General features: G+C 38.7%; 1 protein-coding gene across 2 annotated transcripts in view; it reads right to left on the reverse strand.

Annotated features, from left to right (window-relative positions):
* Positions 1-26,497, reverse strand: part of ST8SIA6 (ST8 alpha-N-acetyl-neuraminide alpha-2,8-sialyltransferase 6) — a 103,512-nt gene extending 77,015 nt beyond the window's left edge. For both annotated transcript variants that reach the window (XM_052000670.1, XM_052000669.1), the window contains exons 1-2: positions 26,278-26,497; positions 25,560-25,658 (exon numbers count right to left, since the gene is read on the reverse strand). In XM_052000670.1, the coding sequence (XP_051856630.1) occupies positions 25,560-25,658; positions 26,278-26,489 (311 nt within the window). In that variant the 5' untranslated portion in view covers positions 26,490-26,497. The remainder of the gene's footprint in view (positions 1-25,559; positions 25,659-26,277) is intronic.
* Between the last annotated feature and the right edge of the window lie 896 nt (positions 26,498-27,393).

Consider the following 27,393-nt stretch of genomic DNA (forward strand, 5'->3'; position numbering starts at 1 on the left):
TAGGCCTCTGATCTTATACCTATTCTTCTAAGCAGACACAAAGTTCTTAATTTAAATAGCCAACAGTTCATGAAGAAAAATGGGTAAAAGAGCCTACCAGAGGATTTTCTCTGTGCTCTCAAAGAGGGACAATACACTTTTACAATAATAATGAAGATAATTGAATTTCTCACATTATCTTAGCTTTAAATATCAGCAAAAAAAGTCAATATTGGTCTCCTCAAGGTTGAATTTCAATAAATAACCAACTTTTTTGATATTCTGCACAAACAACATGCCATTTCTCAACTGTCTCCTGTGTTTGGAACAGTCTCTCTCTTCACCTCTGCCTTCTGGCTAACTTGAAGACTCAAATATCATTTTCTGCAAGAAGGCTTTCCTTCATCCATTTGGGCAAAAATGTTTGCGGCAGCCCTTTTTGTGATGGCAAGGATTGGAAACTGAATGGATGCCCATTAGTTGGAGAATGACTGAATAAGTTAGGGTCTATGAATGCTATGAAATATTATTATTCCATAAGAAACAACCAGCAGGATGATTTCAGAGAGGCCTTGAGAGACTTATATGAACTGATGCTGAGTGAAATGAGCAGGACCAGGAGGTCATTGGACATGGCAACAAGATTATGTGATGATCAATTCTGAGGGACATGGCTCTTTTCAACAATGAGATGATTCAGGACTGAGCCAATAGACTTGTGGTGGAGAGAGCCATCTGTACCCAGAGAGAGATCTATGGAGTGAATGTGGACCAAAGCATAGTATTTTCACCTTGTCTTATTGTTGCTATTATTTGTTTGGTTTCTTTTTTTCTCATGTTTTTCCCCTTTTGATCTGATTTTTCTCAGCATGACAAATGTGGAAATATGTTTAGGAAAATTGCACATGTTTAACCTATATTGGATTACTTGCTGTCTAACAAAAAGGGAAAAGGGAAAGGAGGGAAGAAAATTTGGAACACAAGGTTTTGCAAAAGTGAATGTTAAAAACTATCTTTGCATATATTTTGGAAAATAAAAGGCTATTTTAAAAAAAGAATAAAAAGCCTTTCTTCTGGGTGCTCTCCCTTACTACCGTTCCTCTGAGTTTACCAAGTATTTTACTATGTGTCTTTTATTTGCATGTTATTCTCCTCAATAGAATGATACCTTCTTGAGGGTAAGGATCATGTTTTTCACCTTGGTATTCTCCACTGCTTAGCACAGTTTCTGGTAAATGATGAATTTAATAAATGCTAGTTGAATGACCAACTTATCTAGAGTAATGCTACTGTCATTTCTGTCACTTGAATATCCCATTCAATTTTTGCCTTGGAAGCTTCCTAGCTTTTAACCTGTCTCAATTTCCCCATTTGTAAAAGGAGATTAATAATAGCATCTACCCCAAAATGGTTGTTGTGAGAATCAAATTTACAATTTATTTATTATTTTATAACATTACATTTATTATAAACATATATACACATATGTCTATACACACATGTACACACATATGTACACATTCATAGTTGTATATGTGTGTATGTATATGTATTTGTGCACGCACATGTATGTGTTTATGTGTATATAGTGCTTTATTGTCATTTCTGTCACTTGAATATCCCATTCAATTTTTGCTTGGAAGCTTCCTAGCTTTTAGGTGTGTAAAGCACTATATACAAATCTTAAAGTACTATGTAAACACTAGCTATGATGATAATTACAATTATATCATTACCACCACTGAAATTCTAGATCTGGTTGGAACCTTGGTCTACTCCATCCTAAAAGTGGGATAAAGAAAGAAGGGAAATCTGAGCATAGTCTGACTTATATTCTAAATTTCGTAAAAGCATATTTCAGAGAGTTCAGAAGAAAAATAGGTATGTTTCCATGTAATAAAATGCTTCAGGGAAATTCAGCCAGGAAAGATGGTAGATACTCAAGAATAAAATTCTGAAGGAAGAGATCCAATGAGGCAGAAAAAATGGGATTTGTCATATGAAGCAGTCCTGAGAATGATCTGAGGCTGGCAAAAAAATCAAGAACAAACAAAAAGGACTGCTTTTTTGTAAGTTATCTTGAAAGAAAATGGAGGATCAACAAAGTGACATGGAATGGACAGGATGATGATAAATGACAATAGAAAGATCTACTCAATTCTTTCTGTTTTCTCCCTCCAAAAGAAAATGATATTTCCACTTGAAATAACAAAAATGACTCTCAAAGAATTGGTACTTCCCCAAATTAAAATGATAGAGAGGGACAGCTAGGTAGCGCAGTGTATAGAGCCCCAGCCCAGAAGTCAGGAGGAAATGAGTTCAAATCTGACCTTAGACACTTAACACTTCCTGGCTGTGTGACTCTGGGCAAGTCATTTAACTCCAATTGCCTGAGGGAAAAAAACCAGAAAGGATTAGGTTATGCTTGATGATTTCAAGACATTTAGGTCAGATATTCTCAGGTCCTAAAGGAAGTTGTGGATGTTATGGCTGAGTCATCACTTGAAATATCCATTGTAAGTAATAACTAGAAAAGATTGTGGAAAGCAGAAAGACACAGTGAAGAACACATGCCCCAGTTTTCAAAAAAGAGAAAAGAATGGTCTAAAAACCATAGGCCAGTGATTTTTACTTCAATTCCTAAGAAAAACTTCCAGTACCAATCATTAAAGAGATAGTTGGTAAACCAGAAAAGGAAGAGCCAGCATGGTTCCATCAAGAACAAGTTATGACAAATTAACATAATTGCCTTTTTTGACTAGGAGAAGAGAAAAATACTGTGTATATAGTATATAGAGGATAGAGTATATATTCTGTATGTATCTTGTTTAGTCATTTTTTATTTTGTGCCCAACTCTTTGCGATCCCAATTAAGGTTTTTTTGGCAAAGATATTAGAGTGATTTGCCATTTCCTTTTCCAACTCATTTGACAGATAAGGAAACTGAGGAAACAGGATTTGAGGGAAATATTTGTACCAACCACTCTAATCATAGCATCTCAGCAAACACTTTTGATATAGCTAATTAAATCTATTTGCTGATTGCTAATGAGAAGTACAAGGGTAGAGGTTCTTGAACTATTGTCATATATGAATTACCATCAACAACACAACTCTCTTAAGACAGAAGGCAACTGCAGCTTCTCTAGAGAACCGACTAGTTACTGTGAATACAAGTTAAAGGAATAGCACCAGAAAGGGCTGCTGTCTTAGAAATGTGTTCTGCTTCTGTTGTGCATGAAAAAAAAAGGATATAAACTGAATCTCCAATTAATGAACTTTTCCAGCAGAACTTGTATTGGAAATATGAGGGATCAGGGAAAAAAATCTACACGGGAACACAAAGTTAGGATGTTGTAGCTGAAGAATATTTTATTGAAATTTGAATTCTTCAGTACAGCATTTTCCCACATGAACACATTCCCCAAATTATACTGGGAACAAAAGAGAAAACAGAACTTTTCCATGTCACTTTCAATTTAAGTACACTTTTTTCAAAAGTGATGCACTTGATTATGAAACTTGTCCCCTTCAACTCACAAAGGACCCTGTATATGCATGCAAATCATTACTATCTCAAATTGATTTAAACAGAATATTGTCAACTAAGCTACTACTTTTTAAATTTCTTTTATCCAAATCATCAAGTAACTTTAGTACAACAGAATATTCCCAGAGCTAATATGCAAGAAGAAATCTCATATCTTAAACAAGTACAAAACCCAATAGGGGAAGACTCATTTAAGAGAGAAAAATGCTAGACATTTTATAAAACATGATTTTTTTTTTCTCTAATATTCCAGTACCTGTCATGGGTCAACTTTCTTGTTAACACAACTCCCTAAAAGTCATGGGGTTTCTTGGGCAAAATTTGTTTCTAAATGTTGGCCCCTCTGTTAGATTCATTCTAATTCAGCTCACATTGATTAAACAGTTATATTCCAAGCACCAAGCTAGATTCTAGGGATACAAAGTAAATTAAACAAAGCCTACCTTCAAGGAGTTTGATGTTAAATGCAACTTTTATAAATCAGAGCAAAGCCTATGTATTCTATTTTTGTCTTTCCACAATATTTTCCATAACCTAGATATACATTTTTTTAACCAGGGCTTCCTTATTGGCAACTAACAATAAATCAATTTCTCCATGATAAACATGGCCGTGAGTATCTCTGAACCTTTTCTGGTACGTTAAAGTCATTTAACAGTGAAAGTATATTGATGCTATGGTTGATGACACCTTGATTAATCAGGTAATATGCACTCCTCATAGTTGGTGAAATGGACTATATAACAACCACCATTTTATTGAATCTCAATGGCCATGATTTATCTCCAGCATTAATGACAATATAGTATCTGTGTCTTTACACTTGATGACACTTTGACATTATTTCTAGCCCTCGTATTTCATTTGTTCAATGGTATATTTAACTCAACTAAATGTGGTTTGAGAATTTGAAACTTAAACAGTAAATACCAGATCATATTCAGTATTCCACAGACCAGAGGATTATAACAAAATGAAAATACCGAAATAGTATAACAATATCTATGAGACAGAATGATGGACAGCAGTAATTTCACTCTGAATAAGGCAGATTGGAAGAGCCTGAAAAATTCCCTTCAACACAACTGAAAACAAATGTGTCTGGCATCGTTTCTTAATAGAATACCATATTTATTCATTCATTCAGCACTAGTAACCCCATCTAGACACACTCAGAGGGTGTGCTGTAAATATATGCCTGGTACATCATGCAGCAAAACAGGCAAGTAATTAGGGAAAAAATATTAAGAGAGCACCAGAATTAGCAGACTTCCCACACGGGCTAATCAATGTAAAGGAAATCATGCTAATGAAATAGATGAAAAGCTAAGAGTAGTTTGCCATTTCTGAAGAACAAGTTCACTCATTTCTTTTCATTTCTAAAATTAAAAAATTGCACCCATATATCATAACCCTGTATCACTGTAATTTCCTTGACCACTGTAATTTCCTTCATTATCTAGGTCACCCTCTCCAACATTTTATTTTGCTTCCATTGAAAATAGAATCAAATATCTTCTCTTATCAATATGATCGCGTTACTCCCCTTGAATCAATTTTATTGGATTTCTAAGTCTGCTCATTTCTAATAATCTCTTCGACACCAAGCGTTCAGCTTCCTTTTTCGGATGCTACCTGCATTGTCCTTCCCTTCCTTCTTCCTTTTCATCTCTTCTGATGAAATGAGTGATGGGCCCAGAATGACTTGTCATTTACAGGTGGGGGAAACATCCTTTTGCGCCTTGCGTACTTACTGCCTTTCATTGCAATAGTCCCCTCACACAAACACATATGGGCATCTCTAAATGACCCTAATTAGTCAGATGTTCATCTCAGAGAGTGTCTTACAACTTAACCTGAAAGACTTTTCCGATTACATTTAGAATCTTCTTAGATCTTTTGCACATAAGAAATCTAAGGCACAAGAAAACAAGATGGCATCTGTTTGTTCCTTAAAGAAACATTTTAGGAACTCACTGTGTAGAGGACATGGTACCCAGGGTACCATGTGCTGTGGAAAACAATCTCCAAATGGAATCTTCTAAGGGACAAGAGATCATCCAGTGGGAACTAACTGTCAAATATCAGAGGGGTCAGGGAGGAAAAGCTATTGGATTAGATGATGGAAAGGTCATTGGTGATCAGCCAGTGGGAAGAACTAACTGGGCAGTTATGTCAAGAGTATTAGAGGGGTCAGGGAGAATGAGAACTTGAAACAAAAAGCTACTGAATTGGATGATGGAAAGGTCATTGATGAGCATCCAGTGGGAGGAACTAACTGGTCAGTTGTGTCAAGAATATCAGAGGTCATGGAGGAAAAGAAAAGCTATTGGACTGAATGATGGAAAGGTCATTGGTGACCTTTAAAAGGGCAGTTTCAAAAGAATGATGGAGGTAGAAGCCAGATTCCAAGAAGTAAGGTGACACTGGGTAGCAAGGAAGTAGAGACATCAAGAATAATTTTTTCAAGAAATTTACAATTAAGAGGAAAAGAAAGATGAGACAGTATCTAGATTGCTTTGCATTGACTTGGAATCAGGAAAATCTGAGCTTAAACCCTGCCCTGGACACTTATTAGCTCTGTGATCCCAGTAAAGGCATTTAATTAGCTTCCTAAATCCCAGTTGGGTAATCTGGAAAATGGGGATAATAATATTAGCTACTTCACAGAGTGTTTGTGGATCAAATGGGACAATATACATAAAGTGTTTTGCACATATTAAAGTGCTATATAAATACCAGTTATTACTATTAGAATTTGAAGATGCTTAAGGGAGATGAGAAGGGAAGGAAACTAGGCTTTAATCATTAGCTTTTTGGAAGTGGATTTGGTTCTTCTATGACTGAAAAAGAGAAAGAATTATAATACAGACAAGTGTTAAGGAATGAAAGAGGGGGTTCACATTAGCTAGTTTAGTCCTTCACTGAAGAAACAGGTTTCATCTACAATGGGGAATGAGATGGCTGAATTCATATAAATCTGTACTGGGTGAGATCAGCTCAGCTTTGACTACTTCTGCATTATTTATTGAATATGTCTCAGGTTTTTTATTTAATTTTTTATTGAGGGTCTCAAAATATCTTCTAGTAGTTATTATCATACATTCATTTCTATATATATGAACTTTTTCCTATATTGCAGCCTAGTGCTTCATATTCACAAACATTCACATCTCAAACAAGAAAACAGATTTTAATAACATTTTAATAACAATGATTCTGACATGACTGTGATCTTACATGTAGAAATCCATTTTACCCCTCATGTCTTTCAGAGATGATCCCCAAATCCCTCCCAGTCCCATTCAGAGATACTGTTTCAGTCAATCCCTCTTCTCCCATCTAACTCAATCTGTTTTCTTGCCATCTCCAGAATGTCATGCTCCTTGAAATTCATGGAACCCATCCCAGTTCTGCCATCTTTCAGGGATCACACAAAAACATGGAACTTTTTTAAAGCTGCCCTAGAAAGGAGCATGACACCTAATAACTGTACCTAAAACCAGCTGGAGATTACAATCCTACCACATCTCTATCTAATGTCTAGATGTGTTAGGATCTCTATCTAATTTAGAATGGAAGTTCATCCCATTTCTAGCCTCTCTTCAGGTTTACCCAGAGCTTTATAAATAAATCTGTATCATCTGTGAGTTTGATCATCTTAAAATTTCACCCCTGTGGTCAGTCACCAAAAAAAAAAAAAAAAAAAAAAGGGGATGAACAACAGGAAACTTTAGGTGATATCAGGAATTTCAGTGGGCTGGCAGGAAGTATTTTTGCTTCACATAATCACACATTCCCATTATTGGTTCAGCAATCCCAGTATACTTTGGACAGAAAATGCCATCTACATCCAGAAAAAGAACTAAGGAGACTGAATATAAATCAACACATGCTATGTTCATTTCTTTTTTTTCGGTATTTTTAAAAATCTCTCATGGTTTTTCTCTTTTGCTCTGATTTTTCTCCCCCAACATGATTCATAAAGCTATGTGTGTTAAAAACAAAAAAAATTAGAAATTAAAAAAGCTACACTCCCTCTATCTTCTTCCACTTATCACTGAGTAAATTTTCTACACAAAATTTTTTTATTCATGTTTGGAAAAAAGTCTGTGAAATTACTGGCTATTTTAGACTCCAAAATGGAGTAACAGGAATGCTTATAAAAATGAAAATGTATTTGATACTCTGACCTTTATCTACCACATCTTAGCTATTCCAGTATTTGTGTATTCAGCATATAGGCTTCTTAACGAGCAGGAGAGAAGTCAGCTTGTTGCAAAATATGGATGCGCAAATGATAAATGTAAAAGAAATAGCTCATTATATCAAAATCTCCATACCACCCATTTCTTCCTTTCTCTATGAAAATAGACATAAGCATGTGCTCTGTCTCTAACTTTCAAAATTAAAAAAAAAAAAACAATTATGCTTTGACATAATACAATCAAACCATATCTATTTAGCCCTCAGCCATTTATAACTTGAGATTATCTGATCCCTTTTGAACAGGGAAGGGCCAGAAGTAAAATTTCCTTAACTGTATAAGCATCTTGGCTTGTTTCTACTCCCCTCCTTTGCTCATGGCCCCCCAGCATTCCTTTTTTTGAGGTATTTGGGGTTAAGTGACTTGCCTAGAGTTTAAGGCTGGATTTGAATTTAGGCTCTTCTGATTTGGGAGCAGGTCCTTTGTTTGCTATATCACTTAGTTGGCCCCCACATTGCATTCTTAATCCACTCTCAACGATGTCTGGGGATCTAGCACCAATTGCAACCTTTTTTGCAGTCTCCATCCTTACTTGGTTTCAACCAATTGGTTCCATATTCCCTGAATTTAATTAGAATAAAACTATCCCCTAAGGTCCCTTCTAATTTTGAAATGTCATAATTCTCCTATATTCTCTCTGCCACCCATGTCTTGGATGGCTTTCCTACATTATTCTTAGGCTATTTCCCAACCCTTTCTTTCAATGACCCATTTCCCAGCCCAACATGGGCCCAAGAAGGAAGACAACTCAAGTTGACCATTTAAAATAAGTCTTTTAAAATCGAGGAGAACTAAGTACAGCAAATTCAATGGAAAACAGAGTGAGCTAGACTGGGAACATTCATGAAAATCCTGATTTATATTTACTTTGACAGCAAAGGGACTCCTCAGTGACTGTAACCTGTCCAATCTACTGATAATTCCATTTTCCATAATCTGTATTCTAGCAAAACCAGACTTCTGAACTCGGCACACATCTCTCACTTCTCTGCTTTCTCCTGTTACCTCCCGCGTTGCCTCCTTCCCACATTTCAGAATTCTTAGCACCTTTCTCAGAATCTATCTTCATGTGCCTTCATGGACGGCCCTCATCAGTTGTCATCTCCTTCAAGCCTTCAGTGATTTATCACTCTCTCCTCTCCCTTCTCTTTTTTTTCTACTTCCTTTTCTTTCCCTCTCCTCTCACTCTTCCTCTTCTTCCCCCTTTTTCTTTCTTCTCATCCTCTTTCTTTCTCTTTCTTCTTTTTCTTGCTTTCCCTCTTTTCTTCTCTCTCTCTCCCTTCCCCCTCTTTTTCTCCTTCCTTTTCTTTTCTCCTCCTCCTCTTCTTCTTTTCTCTTCTCTTCTCTTCTCTTCTCTTCTCTTCTCTTCTCTTCTCTTCTCTCTCTCTCTCTCTCTCTCTGTCTCTCTCTCTCTCTCACCTCTGCCCCAAAACTATGTTAGATTTTCTCATCTATATACTTTTGCAAGGAATAATCTCCTGGATGCTTTAGCTTTGCTCTTGGTATCCCAAATGCCCAACTCAGGACTTGACCCAGAGGTGCTAAATGGGTGTGTGTTGATTATCTGTCTATATTGTAAATTCCTTAAAGTCGGAGTCTGTTTTTTGCTTTCTCTTTCTATCCTAGCACTTAGCAAAATAACTAAGTACTTAACAAATACCTACAGATCAATTGATTGCTTTTAAGAATAGAACTGAAGTTGAAGTTGGAATTATTTTTTAGTAATTTACTCTGTAGGACAATAGATATGAGCAAACATAAAGAAAACATAAATACTATTTTCAAATCCTCTAGAACAACAGTCAATAAACTGAAGAAATGTTATACTGAAGAGTGTAGCCTAAAAAATATCCATAGCAAGGAAGGAAAATAAACAATTTCATTAATTACTGTCCCGTTAATTCTACAAGGGCTACTCAACTGTTCATTTTACATAATATGGTTCAACAGTCCCTCTGATCACATACTTTATGGCCTCTCTAAAGCTATTATTCCTTAGTAATGAGTTGTAGCTGCAACTCACCTTTCCAGTGTCCTTCAGCTGAACTGCTGATTTAATTTTCAGAGACTTGAGTGATTTACCCATCTAGAAAATATCTGGGGTAGGATTTGAACCCACTGCTCTACCCACTATGCCCCATAGCTGGTAGGTGGGACTGGTTTAAAGAAAATAAGCGGATAGTTTGGGCATGTGAAGGTGGACTGGATGATTATACATGTGAAGATGAGAATGTAGGGCAAAGAGGAAGAATTAAGGAAAGGTTTTTGGAAAAGGAGGAACTACATAATAGGGAGTGAAGTTGCTTATAAAGAAAACAATATTTAGAAATGGAGTCAAAATTAAGACTTTCCCAGAGGCAGCGGGCCATAAGTTTTTGTTTTATTCCATTTTGTTTTGGGAGAAGCACTCTGTCCTTGAAAATGTCATGGGAAATCTGACATCGTGGGAATTCACTGAACTCCTTTGGTGGAAAGTCAAACACAAACTGAATCTTTATCTTTTTTGACCCTGAACTCAAGAAGCTATTAGTAGATAAATTAATCTTTATTAAGAAAGAGGCAAAATACTGAAATCACATTATCTAGTGACAAAGTTCATCATTATAGTTTCAATTGAGTTTGTGATGGGCCATTCACTTTCATTACTGTGTGCAAAGTCACTGTTTACAGATACGGGGGTTAAGAAAAAATTTCTTTTTCAGCTATTGAATAAAGTATTTGCTTCCAAGCATGACCACAGAGCCGGTGGATGGGATTTAGTCTCCCCAGAGCTCCAGGGCCTAGTTTCTAAACCCATTCATGCGTGGAGAGCCTGCTTTATTACTTTATGCAGCAGCAATTTCTCAGGACCTACTGTGTGTCACAGTGTACTAGGTAGGCATTGTGCATGAAGCTGAAGCATATTTAGGATGATTTAAGGGCCACTGGGACCACATGATTATCCATGCTGTTCAGAGAAAAGCATATGTGAGAGAATATATAACCTGGGATCCACCTCCTCCCAAGAGGTCTGTGGAGGAATATTAGGGGTTCTATGAAAAGCTATAAGGCAGGATTTATGAACTTGGATAAGAAGAAAAAAATTACATTTTTACTTTCACTAACCCCCAACTTAAATTTAGAATTTCCTTCATTTATGATTTTAAAAAATCATTTTTATGAGTCCTTAAAGTTGGCCAGACTATCAATGGAGTCTCTAATTTTAAAAAGAATAAGAAAAAATAGTGATTTTTAAAAAAAATTATTCTAATAAAGCTGAAAACATAAGTAAAAGTTATTTTTCTATAAAAACAACAGGATAGAACAAATTCCCAGGACTGATGTTTGAGGTATGCTTTTGCAAAACTATCGGTGAGTTCTTGAAACAAGAAAATATTCCCTAGAAAGAAAATATTCCAATCAAAAACTAACTGAATTGTGGGTTCACAGATGGTGATAAAAAAATTTTCCCCACAGTATTTTCCTTTGTTGGATCAGATTGCAGAAAACAGATCTTGAAATGGATTGTTGATTAGGGGTATATTTGTTAGTACTGAGAAAAAGCTGGAAAAACTTTATTTTGTTCTCTGGGAGCATCAGAGAATTAACCACAGAATGGAAAGGATTAATCAATCTTGTAGTCTTTGTTTCTCAAATCCAATTTCTGGGTTACCTTTAAATTTAGTGAACATCAGTTGTTTTTCTCCCATGAGACAAATATATTGAAGTTTTAAGAGAGAAATTAATTTCCAAAAGTATCTTAAGCAGGTTTCTCTAAAGCTAAGGGAACCAAAAGAAGGACAGGTATAAATAGAGGTGATAGCCAATCAATCACTATTTAATGCTAAAAAAATAAAATTTTAAACATAACTGACTCAACAAAAGCCAAGTTTGTTTTTAGTTTCTTGGTACCACAAAAAGAGCTGCTCTAAATATTTTTATACATGAAGAAACTTTTTTTCCTCTTTCTTTTATCTAAAGAAACTAAGGGGGTACTCATCAATCGAGGAGTGAGTATATCTGTAAGAAATGAAAAAATAGATGATTTCAAAAAATATCAAAAGATATTTGTGAATTGACGCAGTGTGAAGTCAGCAGCACAAGAACAATTTATGCCGTAACATCAGGAATACAAAAATGGGTCATTTTGAAGACTTTTATAAAATGATGAAAAAGGAAGAGAGAAGAACCAGAACAATTTACAAAATAAAAATAACACTAAAAACAAACAACTTTGAAAGCCAGAAGAATTATGATCAATATATATTGATCATTCATGAATAGAGAGAATCAATAATAAAGTATGTTCTCCATGACAGTGAATGATGCATTTGAAAAGCAGTGTGAGACAATTTTTAATACAGTCATAGAGGCAATTTGTTTTGTTTGGCTTTGCATATTTGTTATAAGAAATTTGGAGTTTTGTTCTTTTTTTTTTTTCAATAGGATAGCGTTAGAAAACAAATTTCTATTCTTTTGGGTTTTTTTTTTTTTTTTTTTGCTTTACAAAGAGAGATGGGGTATTACAGATATGAACTATTAGTTTTAAACATATTACTTTGTTACAAGAGATTTCTCAAGAAAGTGTAATAATCTATAAATATCTGTAAAGTAAAAACAAAATATATTAATAAAACTCAGAAAAATAAAATAAAAATCAGGATTGTTGAAGTACATTTGATCCTATAGATTAAAAGACAAACCCACAATGAAGTCCTAATTTTACAGAGATTCCAGCCCAGAAAGGGTTTCTTCTGTCTTTTGAAAGACTTGAGTTCATGGAATAAAAAGAAAGATATAGTTAAGTCTTCATCAGATGTATTACCTTTCACCCTTTCCTCCCCAATCAAATTAAATTCTTTTTGAAAGTAATGATGTTGATAGAAGCAGAGGACTGACTAGAGGGTACAGAATGAATTCTCATAAGAAAGCTGTTGATGGAAACAAATCTCTGTATGTGAAATTTTGAAAAAAAAAATTCCTGAGTGTGCACGTGTGTTAGGTATGTGTATGTGCAAGTTTTCAAATTAATTAATTTTTATGTTTAGTTCCATGTTCTTTCCCTCCCTTACCCACTGAGAAATATAATACCCATTATACATATAAGTCATGCAAAATATATTTCCATATTAGCCATGTTACGGGGGTGGTGAATTAAACATAAAGTGAAAAAGATTACATTCAAATTTTACAATGGGATCATTGTGTGGTCTATTCACAGAATTTGGTCACTTTTAAAGTATGGCTAGGTGGTATGTAGATGGAACATTGGGCCTGGAGTCAGAAATTTCTCAGGTCAAATCCAGCTTCAGATACTGCCTAACTATATGACCCTAGATATGTCTTTTAAACTGTTTGCCTTAGTTTCCTCAATTGTAAAATGGAGGTAATAGCTCTCAGGGTGACTATTTGTAAAGCTGCATAATACATAGTAGGTGTTTAGTGAGTCCTTATTTCCTTCATTACTTACCATAAGAAAATATGTAAGTACTCTTAGGGAAGTTATTTAATGAAGTGAAGTGATTTAATGATGCGATAACATTTTGAGCTAATTAAACCCCAATAAAACTGTTCAGGTTGTTAAGCACATAGTCCAAAAATACAAAGAAAAACTCTTTATCCCAATTCAAATTTTTCTTTTTTTTTATATTCTATAAGCAATTGTTCCATTATTGTCATAATCCTAATTCTAAAATCATCATTCTGCAAATTGTGTGTGTATGTAAAAGAGAGAGAAATAGAGACAGAGACAGAGAGACAGAAAGTGAGAGACAGAGAGGGGAAGATGGGTTTAAACAAGTAAAAGATTGTTCTTTATAGATAATGAATAAATTGCTCAAATTATAAAGACACAAATACACACACACATTTATATATATATATACACACATATATATGCATCCATATATCTATCTCAATATCAATAGCTATCTACATCTCTATCTATATTGATATCAATATCCATATATAAATATCTCTCTATATATCTATTTATATCTACATCTATTTACCTATATCTATCTATATCCATACCTATCTATATATCTATCTCTATCTATATCCATATCTACCTATATATCTATATCTGTCTATAATATCTATATTAATCTATCTCTATCTGTACCTATCTGTATTGCCTATATAGCTATATCTATATCCATATCTATATCTCTATATCTGTCTATATATGTCTTTCTATATCTAGCTGTATCTATGTATCTATATGTATCTATACCTCCATATATCTACCTATCTATATATCTATATCTATCTGTAGCTATCTATATCTATTTCTATATCTAAATATATATCTATATTTATCTGTATCTGCATCTATTTCTATATCTATCTATGTCTATAACGATGTTTCTATTCCTATAACTATCTATATTTATCTGTACCTATTTATGTCTATATCTACCTATCTATATATCTATTTCTATATCTATATCTCTATATCTATCTATAATTATATCTATTTATATATCTAGCTATATATTTATCTGTATCTGCATCTATATCTATCCATATATTTCTATTTCTATATCTATGTCTATCTATATTTATCTGCATCTATCTATATTTATCTACCCATATTTATCTGTATCTATGTCTATATCTATCTATCTCTATAGTTATCTATCTATATCTATATTTATCTGTATCTATCTATGTCTAATCTATTTCTATCTATTTCTATCTATGTCTATCTGTATCTATCTACCTCTACCTACCGAATCCTGCCTGACATTACGCCCGCGTGCTCCTGCCCACACTGAGCCCTAAGATCCCCTCTCGGAAGGGCCCCTCTGCCAGGCGTGTGGGCACTCACGGTGCCCACTTTGCCTCAGGCTGGCACTCCCAATCTGAAGACTGCCTCTCCTAAATGGTCTCCTGTCACCCAGCTGAGAGCCTGAGACTCTTTCTTGCGGTCACCCTCCAATGGGAGGCCCTCGCATTAAAACTAGAACTGCCAAGTATGGCAAGTCGAGGCCTTAGAGCAGTGGTTCTTAAACTTTTGTTTTCAGTATCTTTATCCTATTAAAAGTTATTGAGGATCTCTCCAAAGTGTTTTTGTTGATCTGGATTATATTTATAGACATTCACCATATTGGAAATAAAAACTATTTTTGAATTTTTAGACCCTCTAAAAGGGTTTCAGAGATCCCCAGGATTCTCTAGACCACACTTTGAGAACCACTGCCTTAGAGGCAGGGTGAGACTTCCCTGTCAGATGCCAGACACCTCTCAGAACTGTTACCTGAATCAGCGGGTGGATGCTTTTCCCAAGATTCGCTCTGACTCTTACAAAACTGCGGGGGTGAGTTACCCTATTCAGCTTAGTGATTTATCTCCTCCCCCCCCCCCATCACAACCTGTCCGTCTGCAAGGATCTTGCATACACATAGTGCATAGTCTGACAAACATTTATTAACTACATCTGTCATGCAATTCATTAGAATCGAATGCCCTAAACCAAACTTTAACTACAGAAGGGCAGCCAGGGTTTGGCCCAGGACACGGATATTTAGAGGATAGCAACAAACCCTGTATCTCAGTGCCCACATTCAAGATTAGCTTCCTCTCCAACTTTGTGCCAAGCATACTCATATGTATTAATAAAAATTTAATACACACAACAGTCATTACTTTCTTGATTTATCTTCTCAGAAGGAAAACTCGCTTTGACAAATAGATTTGGATAAAATTCTTTAGATGAAAACTTCCTTTTCTTGGGGAAGTTAATATAAACGTAGTGACTGTAGTCATTCACTGGACTAAATATAAACTGGAGTGAAAACCTTGTAAACTTGGACAAATTGGGGTGGGGAGCAATGGACATGAATCATTAAACTGAATAGGGAGAAAATTGCAGCTCAGCAAAGCGGAACATTTGAGTATACCCACTCCATTGATTCAGGGAACAGAATTGCTGAGAGGCGGATCATTCTAATTTTTTGGAGTTCAGTAACAAGGCTTTAGGGACAGCCAGGAGGTGCCGTGGATAAAGCACTGTCCCTGGTGTCAGGAAAACCCGAGTTCAAATCCAGCCTCAGACAGTATGAGCTGCATGACCTTGGGCAAGTCACTTAACTCTGTTTGCTTCAGTTTCCTCATTTGTAAAATGAGCTGGAGAAGGAAATAGCAAAACAAACAAACAAACAAAAAAACAAATAGGGTTACAGTTGGACCCAACTTATTGACCAAAAAACACCAACTATCTAATAAAACCGTACCGTTGGCAGCTTGAGTTGGCAGTTTTATTTTGTAGTAGCTGCAGACTGCAAACTTCAGAATTCTGATTTGCCCACAGCGAGCAGGAATGCTAAGTTCTCTGCTGTGATATTTCAGGGCAAGAACAAAGCTTGCTGGCTCTGTAAGTAAATGGAAGGCTAAGAGAGGGTTATTTCTGTGTGCTCTCATGGTGAGTGCAGTGGAGTGTGGGGATTACTGTGAGGCAGTTAAATTATATACACATCTATGTACTTGTGTCTGTATCATTTGAGCAATTTATTCTTTATCTCTGAGGAATAACACTGCTCCTTTCCAGCTCTTACTAAAAACAAAAACAAACCAAGCTCTTTTTAATAATTGTTGAGAAAAAAAATGTTTTTGGCAGGTTTACAGATCTAGATTTTCCTGAAAAATTTTCCTTGTGTGTACATGTGGATTTTTTTTATTTTGGTTTTTTTATTTGTTTATTTTTGATCCTTGCATCTCCAGAATAACCTGAATTGTTTCTACTGGGAATTCATTATCTCAGCTTGTTGCCACATCATTAAACAAATCTCCTAAGAGAAATTTCACATTTTGTTGCCCTTTAGAAATGTCTGAATCAATTCTTTCAATTTAACGAACACTTATTAAGCATCTACTGTGTACAAGACATTGTATATTTCAGTGATAAAATTTTATATATACAGATCAATACCCTCTTTTTCAGAAGATACTCACATATACACATACAAATTTAGAGCTTTTTATAATATATGTATAATAACATACATATATATTTCAATACTACATTTCTAAGTTGTTTGTTTGCTTTTTGTTTTGTTCCATTAAAGCAATGTGGTATAATGGACAGGGGGCCAGTGTCCAAATCTGAAGAACTGAGTTCTAGTCTCGCCCCTGAAACATAATGACTGTCTGACTTTAATAAAGTCACTTAAAATTTTTGCATCCATACAATTGTCTATGAATATACATTGCAGAAAAATAGCTCAAACACATTTGTAAAGTTTTTTCTCCAGGAGTTAGTTCTTATAACCAGTGGAATCATTGGTCCAGTTAAAAAGAAAAAGTAACCTTGGATATAATCACATAAAAGAACCAACTTTATGGAAGACTCACCTCTGAAATACTCTCAAATACTTCTCAGAATCAAACAATCTCAGAGCTGTGAGGGAATTCTCTGCATCTTGGAATTCTCCTAGTCCAACATATAATAAACCCTCCAAATGTGGTCACCTACAGTCGTGGAAAGCTCCCAGCCTCCCATGAGATCCCATTCCTCTGCTAGGTAGAGTGTGCTAAGAAATACTAAGAAAGTGAACTTTTCAATTTTTTTCAACATAAAGGGGGATTGTTTTTTATCAAAAGCTTTCTCTGTATCTACTGATATAACCAAATGATTGATTTTATTGTTTTAATATTAATATGGTTGATTATGATTATGATTGTCCTAATACTGAATCCACCCACCCATTCCATTTTTGAACAGCTCTCCTTGTTAAGTTGTTCTTCCTTATAGCCAGTCTGGATCTACTTTGCCACTTCTAATTATTGGTCCTACTCCTGCCCTTTTGAGATAAGAAAAACAATCATTCCTCCACAATATAGATATTCAAATACTTTAAAAGGCAGTTTTCTCTACTTCTCTTCTTTAGCTAAATACCTCCCCAAATAAAGAAATTGTGGTTGGGCATGAAACTAAACCCCACCAATGATTCTACACATTTTTCTCTGGTCTGATTTCAAATTTGTCTAAGTCAATGTCTTATCATATGCTATGACAAATACAATGAACCTACCAACTGCCCCATCCAAAACTGTAATTCTATCAGTACTTCTCTAGACTGCTATTGTTTCCAAATAAAGACAAGATAAAATATATTTTTTGAATTTAATGCATGAACTTCCTGCAAAGATACTATTTTCTTTGAGAATTGGCTAGACCCACTGGGAAGTTAAGTGACTTAACCAGGATGACAGTCAGCAGAGTCAAAGGCAGTGAACACTCAACTAACATTTAAAAGCTTAATTACTGCATTACTGGCACTGTACTAAGTGCTAGAAAGACAAAGGCTGACCAAAGACACTCTCATTCAACTGTTAATAATTAGATACAATCAAAACATCCATTGAATCCACACTCAAGTCTTCCAGCCAGCTCTCTACCCACTATATCCAAAAATGTAAAAGCACTCAAGTGCACTGAAAGATCTTGCTTTGAATTCTTAACATGTTGCTTTTTTATCAAGGGGGAAAAATCTTAATGGGTATCTTGTGAAATTGCATTGCCTATATCTCCCTCCCTCTCAGAGTTATTCCATGTAACAGAAGTTTTTCTTAAAGGAAAATAAAGAGAAAAAAATCAGTAAAACTAATCAATATTTTTTAAAAACCTGAAAAATATATGCCACATACTTACCAGTCTCCAACCAATGCAAAGAAGTGGAGAAAGATATTTTCTCAAATCTTATCTTTGAAGACATACTTGTTCTTTTATATTTAGTTTTAAGATATGATTTTTATATTCTATTTTTAATCCATCTTTCACCAACCAAACACTAAGCTACATTATATTAAATTATGTATGGACATGCATTTTAAAACTGTGGAATCATAAATTATTTTAAATTATTTTATTATCCTGAGTAAAATCCACCACAAGAATTAACTAATTACATTCTCAAATCTCACCATGGATAGAACCTTTGCAGAGAAGGTTAAGTACTACATTTCAGGTAAGCATGTCCTGAATATATCAATAATGACAAATCAGAAAATGACAGGGTTTCATTTGAGCCCCCAAATCATAAAATGTGGTCATTTGGTATATCCCAGTAAAGGTAGTCAGGAAGCAGAAATAGTCTTAAAACTTGAAATTCAGAAGTACTAAGGTGAACCTCCAAATCACAAAATGTGGAGACATATGCACAATGTAAAGGGTTGGACCAAAGTACAAAAAGTGAGATGGATAGATCATTTCCTGAATAATCAGAGACATAGTGAAGAAATGACCCCTAAAACAGAGACTGCTGCAAACAAAGGAGTGCAAAGAGTTAACAAATGGAGGGGTGCAGAGTGGATGGCCAATAGAATAAATAAATTTTAGGAAAAATAACAAAATGTAGACAGAGTAAATATAACATCAAATAAAAATTTGTTGTAGGTAGGCTTTAAAATCAGGAGCTTCCAAATGTACCCTGGTTCCACAGAGAATGGCTTCACAACCACCCCTAAATCGTGGAGCAAAAGAAAAAATGGCAATTCCATCTTAAAATTTGTGACAGAGAGGTGAAAATCTGGCACAGTCTGAAATGCAGCCTGGACTGTGAGATGGCAAATGCTTAAGAAGGATAGAATATAAGCTCACTGAAGGCAAGGACTTAAAAAAATATGCCTTTGTATCCCTAGGGTCTGATGTTAACAGCTGCTTACTAAATGCTTCTTGATTAATTGATTTATTCGCAGGATCTTGTGGACTAAAAGAATAAAGATTTTCATACTCATTAAGCTTGTTTGTTTTTTTCCCTGCTAATGAGAATGAATGACCTTTGGACTAGAAAGAGTAAAATGTGAAGTTGGAGGGAGCTATTTGTTACTGTATATAAACAAATAAATTATACTCTCAAAAATTAAATTTTGAAGACACAAAGAAAAGCAATTTCAATAGGATGGAAAAATCGAGTCTCTTAGGAAAAGACCAATATGGCTACATAGAAAGCTCAGCAATTAATTTAGATTCTTTTAAGTTATATGTAGAATAGAATAGAAAATGAACAAAAAGTAACAACAATTTTAGGACCATACTTGCTCCTAAAGAAGCAATACAAAAATGACCTTCCCCCCTTTTTGGAGGGGTAGAAGCCTATAAATGTATATTGTTTTGATAGTTTTGCTTAACTTTCTCTTCCCTTTCAAAGGAAGACTGAATGGAGAGAGGGAACATATTCAGAAATAAAGTTGATATAAAATGTTAATAAAATTGTGGGTTTTTAAAAAAAAAAACAATACTGGAAGGAGTGCTAAAGGCTTTGAAGAATGTTAAAGAATGAAAAAAAAAAGAGTTTATTGCTTTTTAGATTTTTCTGAGGGAAAAAGGAAGACCAAAGTAGGGCTAAGACTGCAAAGGAGGGTAGGTGGGATGATGATAACTAGCAAGAGAAAAAAGACTTTCATACTTATTCTGCTTAGTTTTTTTTTTCCTGCTAATGAGAATGAATGACCTTTGGACTAAAAAGAATAAAATGGTGAAGTGTGTGTGTGTGGGGGGGTGTTTATTACTGTATATAAAAATAAATACTGTAAATAGGTATTTGTTTTTTAAGTAGTACTACTGAATTTAACTTACTCAGCCCCCCACATATTTTCAGAAACTAAAAAAATTTGTCTGATTTTTCTTCTACAACATGATCAAGGTGGGAATATGTTTAATATGACTGTACATGTATAACCTATATCAGATTGCTTGATGTCTTAGAGAAGGGAAAGGGGAAGGTAGGAGGAGAGAATAAAAGAAATGGAACTCAGAATCTTATTAAAAATGAATGTTAAAAACTATCTTCATATATAATTAAGAAAAAATATTAAGTAGGGAAATTTTTTAAAATAAAAAAGAATATAGGCCTGAAACTCAGGCAAAGCCTATATTCAAACCCTATCCATGGTATTTAGTCAACAAATTCCAATGATTTCTTTCAAAAAATGGGAGGAAGAAAATTCCAAATGGGATTCCAACTGAAATGACTCAACAAGATCAACCATATTTAAAAGATCTTAGGAGATGAAATAAGTATTACGCTACTGCCAAAGGGCAAGTAAATACACTAATTCCCCCCCCCCCCAAAAAAAGAGAGAACAAAGACACTAAATTCTAAACCAAGGGATTCAACTTTTATTCCTAGCAAAAATTCTAGAAGGAACTATTAAAAATGCAAAGGAGGCAATAAAGCTTGCTCACAAAGAACCAAAAAGGCTTCACCAAGAACAAATAATGACAAACTAACCCTTTTTCTGCCCCTCTTTTTTGACAGCGAAACTGGCAAATGAGAGCACAATTTGTCTAGATTTTAGCAATGTGTTGGATAAAGTTTCCCATGCTATTCTTGTGAATAAGATGAATAAATGTGAGCTAGACTAGATGAGCTCAAACTAACAGAATGGACAGATAGAATAGCCATTAATGAACAATTTAGCAGGAGGTCTCCAGAGAAGCACCTCAGGGACGTGCATTTGGTTAGCAATATGATGTTTAAAATTTTTGTCAATGGGGATGACATATTTATCATATTTGAAGATGATACAAAGCTTTCAAGAAAAGTAATCCATTTTTTGATAGGAACAGAATCCCAAAACATGGCAGCCTAAAACATTGGGCTGAATTTATTTAGTTGAGATTTAATAGGTATAAATGTAAAGTTTTATGACTAGGATCAAAAATATAGGATGAGAGGGGAATCTTTAGCTGAAAGTTTGAAAAAAGAAGCTAAGTTTTTAATGAATGGCAAAGTTAATATGAAACAAACATGTGAGGGAAAAAAGGGACTATTTCATTTTCTTTTTGTATCCCCAGCAGTTAACACTGCCTGGCAAGCCCTTAATAAATGCTTTTTGATTAATTGATTGATTGACTCCTGTAGCAGCCAAAAAAGCTAATGGGATCTTGGCTGCATTAAGAGAGATCGAGCTTCCAGGAGCAGTGAGATGATAGTCCTATCATATTCTGTCCTGATGTCAAGGAGGTCTGGGCAATACCACCAAATAGAGGGCCTGGGGATTATTGACTCATAAATGAAAAAAACCTGGCCAGGGATTAGGGTTCGGGAATAAACTGACAGCAGCTTGTAAGTATCTGAAGGGATTCATATAAAAGAGAGGTTGGTCCCCAGAAAGCAAAAACAGGAGCAATGAGTGGAAATAGCAGTTGGAAATTTAAACTGGATGTCAGGAAAGACTTAATAATTAGAACTATCCAGGGTGTGGGGAGCCTGCTCTAACCAGCTGGTAGCAGACTTAAATTTTCAGCTAATTTGGAAATCAGCAAATTTGACACAACAGGAGTTCACGTATTTGTTTATTTGTTTGTTTATTTATTTTGCTGAGTAAGTGACTTGTCCAGGTCACACAACCAGATGTGACTGAGACCAGATTTGAACTCAGATCCTCCTGACTTCCGGGCTAGTGCTCTATCCACCATTGCACTACCTAGCTGCCCCCATTTACTTATATTTTAATTGTCTAGATTTTTTTTTAAAAAGTAATTAGAAACTGTTAATAATGCAGATTAAACTTTGTTTGGAGAGATGATTGTTAAACATTTACCAGTCTACCCATGCAACTTTTGTTGCTATTTGTTTTCCAAGAGGACCATGTTGTCAGAGAGGTGAGACTGGATTTCAGTGAGGGAGGGCTGGGCAAGGGCATCGACCTCCTTTTCCCCTCCAGAGCCATCGAGGTCCAGTGGCAGGATACAGATCAATTTCGCTGGAGATGGCCCTGGATGAAATGGGAGACCGTGGCCTTTTTGGGCAGCTGCCTGGAAGTTGAATGGTTTCCCTTTTATGTCTTCTAGAGACTGAATAATCACCTGTCAGGTATGTTACAGTAAGCACTCATTCTTTGTCCAGCACAGATTGAGCTAGATGGCTGCTGAGTATCCTTCTAAGAAACTCTACAGTTCTGTGATTCCGGCAAACCAAATAGACGAATAACATAAACAGGCAGAGATATATGTATTCTCAAACATATTCTTGGGGGTGGCAGACTTGAGGCAATAAGAACATTTTTTTCCCAAAGTTTATTCTAACCCATCAGTGATTTCTTTAAAATTTCTTCCTTCTTGCCCTAAACTGAGACGTCTATATAATCTTTGAGCTCTTGTATTTATTACATAGTAGCTAAAGTCTCCACACTCTGAAAAGAAATGTTATATCTGGCAATTCAGGAGATATTTTTATCTCATTCCTTGTTTCCTCTCCATATCCCGTCTGTTCCATGTCCAAGCCTCTTTGCCTCATTCTTCCTTTCTGTGCTGTCCCTTATCTTTGAATGTTTTCTGCTGCCAAATAAACTCTGAGACAATTTCCTCCTTCCCACCCACCAGGCATCCTTTCTCCCTTCATATCCCTCCACATTCAGAGAAACCATTAACGGAGAGTGCAGCACAAGAGATATCAGCCCAGACAACCCCCAAATAACCTTGATTCTTGAGGATTTAGCCATCTCCATTCACATCTGCTGCACTTATGAACTCTATTGTCTACTTAGCATACATTTAGAGAGAGAGAGAGACAAAAGGATTGAAGGAGAAAGAGAGAAATAAATAGGGAGATGGAGGGAGAGAAATGGAAGGAGAAAGGGAGAAGAAAGGGATGAGAGAGGGAGGGAGAGAAAGGGAGGAGAAAGGAATAGAGGAAGAAAAAAGAGATGGAGGGAGAGAGGAATGGAGAGTGAGATAGAGGGAGAAAAGGATTGAGGGAGAAAGAGAGAGGGGGATGGAGGGAGAAAAGGATTGAGGGAGAAAGAGAGAGGGAGATGGAGAGAAGAGGTATGGAGGAAGAAGGAGGGAAAAGAGGGAGGGAGGAAGAAAGGGAAGATGAGAAAAAAGAATCAGAGAGAGATGGAGGGAGAGAGAGATGAAGGGAGAAGAGGGGTAGGGAAGAAAGAAGGAAAGAGAGGGAGGAGAGTGGGATAGAGGGAGAGAGTAAGAGGGAGGAAAAACAATGAGAGAGATGGAGGGAGAAAAGGAAGGAGGGAGAAGGGGAGAGGAGAGAAAAGAAAGGGGAGGAAGGGAAGGAGAGGAAAAGAGAGGGAGGGAAAGAGAAAGAGAGAAATGGAGGGAGAGAAAAAGAATGAAAGATGAAAAGACAGAAGGGAGAGAGATGGAGAGAGAAAGGAAGAGAGAATGAGAGACAGAGGGGGAAGAGACAGACACAGACAGACAGAGGAAGGAGAGAGAATGAGAGACAGAGCGGGAAGAGACAGACAGACAGAGGAAGGAAGAGAGGAAGAGAGAATGAGAAACAGGGAGGAGACAGACAGAGGAAAGGAGAGAGAATGAGAGACAGAGCGGGAAGAGACAGACAGACAGAGGAAGGGAGAGAGGAAGAGAGAACGAGACGCAGGGGGTGAGAGGGACTTCTCTAGAAAAGCAAGCCCTGAACCAACTTCCGAATCATTCCTGGTGTCTGAGTGCCCAAGAAAGGAGCTTCTCTTTAAGCTCAGTTCCCGCAGATGGACAGCAGGGGCAGGATTCCTTCCCAGATCCCTTCTCCCCGTTCCCTGTTCACCCCCGAATGGCAAGGGCGCAGACCCGGAGCTGCCCCGCTCTCTCCCCCCGGCGGCTCCCCTCGGCTCCGCCGCCAATGTGTGCGGGCAGAGCGGAGCCGGCCGCCAGCCCCCTCTCCCAAGTGCACGCTGCCAACACTTCCAGGCCATGTTTTTCTGCAGCTTTCCCACAGATCACAGTAGCTAGACAAACATATCATGGGAGAGCCGGGGAAGAGAGATGGAAACCACAAACCTGAGACAAGCAGGAATGAGAGGGCCGGAACGCCGTCCTGACCCGGGGGAGCAACAAGGCAAGGGCTAAGCACGGGGAGGAGAAGCTGGACAGGGGCGGGCAAGGATCCCGGGGCCCCGGGAAGAAGAGGGGGTGCTTGAGAATCCGCAGAAAGACGGGCAAGAATTTAGGTGTAATTTCCAACGATTCCAGAAACCAGGCTTTCAAGGTGCCTTTAAAAGTGTTCTGAGCATAGAAAAATGGGGATTTCTCTGATCCTACTAGTTCTAGATGGAAAATGAAAGCAGAAAAGCAAATATTTTTAAAAAGTTGTACAGGTTACATTCCTGGGTGGGAGAAGATTGGCGATGGCCGTTTGCCGTGTGTGTGTGTGTGTGTGTGTGTGTGGCCCCAACACCAACACCATCCAACTGTAGCTGGATTTTCCCATCTACTCATACACTCATTTTCAAAAGCAGGAGCCCACACTCACCTTGAGCCGCTCGGGAACCGAGGGCTCCAGGGTGTCAACGTGAGCGTTTCTAATACGAACAATCAGGAAAACGAATCCGTCGCCTGTCGGTGGCTACTCACACACACAGCAAAGGACGAGGGGCGTTTAAAAACCTGCTCTCTACTTGGGCTACTCACCCACACAAACCACAAGGGCCCTAGGAAAACCTGGTTTCTACTTTATCAGAGAACAGACGTCCTTTACGAATTAACTGGGGACTCCACCATTACATCTATGCCCAAAGCAGCCGCATCGTTAGTTATAGGAGTCAAAGGTGTAAAACCCCAAACCATTAATGGATACTCCCCGGGTCTGGTTTTCTCGCTCACTGTCCACAAGCAGCCCATCGGGGCGTTCCGGACGACCGAGGCGGGTTTGTTCGGGTCTACCCCTAGACGAGAAAGGTCCCTGAGCGAGGTGGGGGCGGCATCCCGAGCAGCCCCACAAGGGGCCGCGTGCCCCGGCCCCCCGCGGGGGCGTGTCCCGGGCGCTGGATGGCAGCCCCCGCTTTCTCGCGACCTGCCCTCCCCGCCGCCGGTACCTGTTCGTGGCGAGCGCGGCCGGCTCCAAGGGGAAACTGAGCTTCCTGGGCACTCCCGGGGTGAAGTTGACCGCTTTCCGGGCTTCGCCTCTCCAGTCCCTGGGGAAGAAGGAAACTAACTTGTCAGACACTCGGCTCGGCGGCTTCTGAGGAGCATCTGCGGGCTGGCCAGGGACTGCGGGGAGCGCTGGGGAAGCCTAGGGGACTGCGAAGAGCGCCGAGCTCTGCGGGGAACGCCGGAATCTACGGGGTGCCCCGGAGCGTGCGGGGAGCGCCGGGGGAACTTAGAGGACTGCGAGGAGCGTCGAGGGTCTACGGGGAGCGCCCGGGGAGCCAGGAGTATGCGGGACCGCCGGGACCTGCGGGGAGCGCCGGGGACTGAGGGGTACCCCAAGATCTGCGAGGAGCGCCGAGAATCTGCGGGGTGCCCCGGGGTCTGCGGGGAGCGCCGAAGGTCTGAGAGGTGCCCCGGGGCCTTCGGGGAGCGCCCATGATCTGCGGGGTGTCCCGGGGGTCTGCTAGCTGCTCGGGGTCTGAGGGAACCGAAAAGATGGACAAGGGAAAGGCGAGCGTCCCTCCCGCCCGAGCGCGCTCGGGTCCCCGCCTTCGCCCCCTCCGTCCCCCCGGGGGCCGTCGGCAGCCCGAGGGTCCCGAAGGCTCAGCTGGGGTGGGCTCCGGGCTCCGAGGGCGGGAGCCGCGCGCTCTGCGCCCATCTTACCTGGAGCTCAGGGGCCCGTCAGCCGTGAGCCACAGGAGATAGAGGCAGAGGAGCAGGCTGGCGAGCACGGTGAGCAGAGCGACGGCAGCCCTCATCCTGAGTAGCCGCCGCCGCCGCCCGCACCCAGCAGCCCGAGCCCTGCCCAGCCCACAGCCGCCGCCAGCGCAGCAGTGGCGACGCCGAGCCGGAGCCTTTAAAGGCGGCGGCGACATCGAGGGGCGGCGACAGCGCAGCAGCGACGGCTCCCGGCGAGCTAGAGAGCGCGCGACCCGCCCCGCCGACCCCCAGGGCGCCTCGCCGCTGGCGGCCCCTGGCGTGCGGGCCCCGGGGGTTGCCTCGCGCCCGCCTCCCTGCCCCCGGCAGAGCCGCCCGCGGGACCCCCCGCGGGGCGCCCGCCTCTTCTGCGTGGGAGTGCGGGCCGGGCGGGGCTGCGGGAACTTGTGCGGAGGGCCGCCCCTCCTTCTCTTCTCTACCTCCTTTCTCAAACTGAAGAATTTCCAAGGTGTGGGGTCAACTCCAGAAGCACTTTTAAAGCCAGGCGCCAAACTTTGCTCTGCCGGGGAAGAGCGGGGGGAAGGGGGGCGGAAAAATATCCCCCGCCCTCCTGGCGCTTTCATTCTAATAGGCTGAGACCCAGCTTCTTAAAACGAGGGTCTTCCCTGAAAGTCAGTCTCGAACTTATGATTTATCATCAGGACATGTTTTATTTAAATACCCATTTCATATGCTGATATGAAATAATTTCTTGGGCAAAAAAGGGGGGGGTGGAGGTGGGAAAAGTTAAAGAAGCCCTGGATAAGACAACCCTTAAAAAAAAAAAAAGAAACCCTTAAAAACTGAAAAGTCGGAGGCGAGAGGAGATAGAGGTATCAGGGACTGTTCGCGGTAGAGGAAGTCAAGGGGAGAATAAGAATGCTGTCAGGAAGAGAAGAAAGGAGAGGATCAGAAGGAGGGCTCCTTCTGAGAATGGAGGGTCTTCGGGAGGGACTCAGTCAAATTGAGACCCGAATCCAGGGCCATCTCCAGTCATCCTGATGAATATCTTGTCACTGAACCCAGATGCTGGGAGGAGAAAGTGAGGCAGGTGACTTTGCACAGCCCTTCCCCACTTAAATC

Source organism: Antechinus flavipes, chromosome 5 (assembly GCF_016432865.1).
Source record: "Antechinus flavipes isolate AdamAnt ecotype Samford, QLD, Australia chromosome 5, AdamAnt_v2, whole genome shotgun sequence".
NCBI lineage: Eukaryota > Metazoa > Chordata > Mammalia > Dasyuromorphia > Dasyuridae > Antechinus > Antechinus flavipes.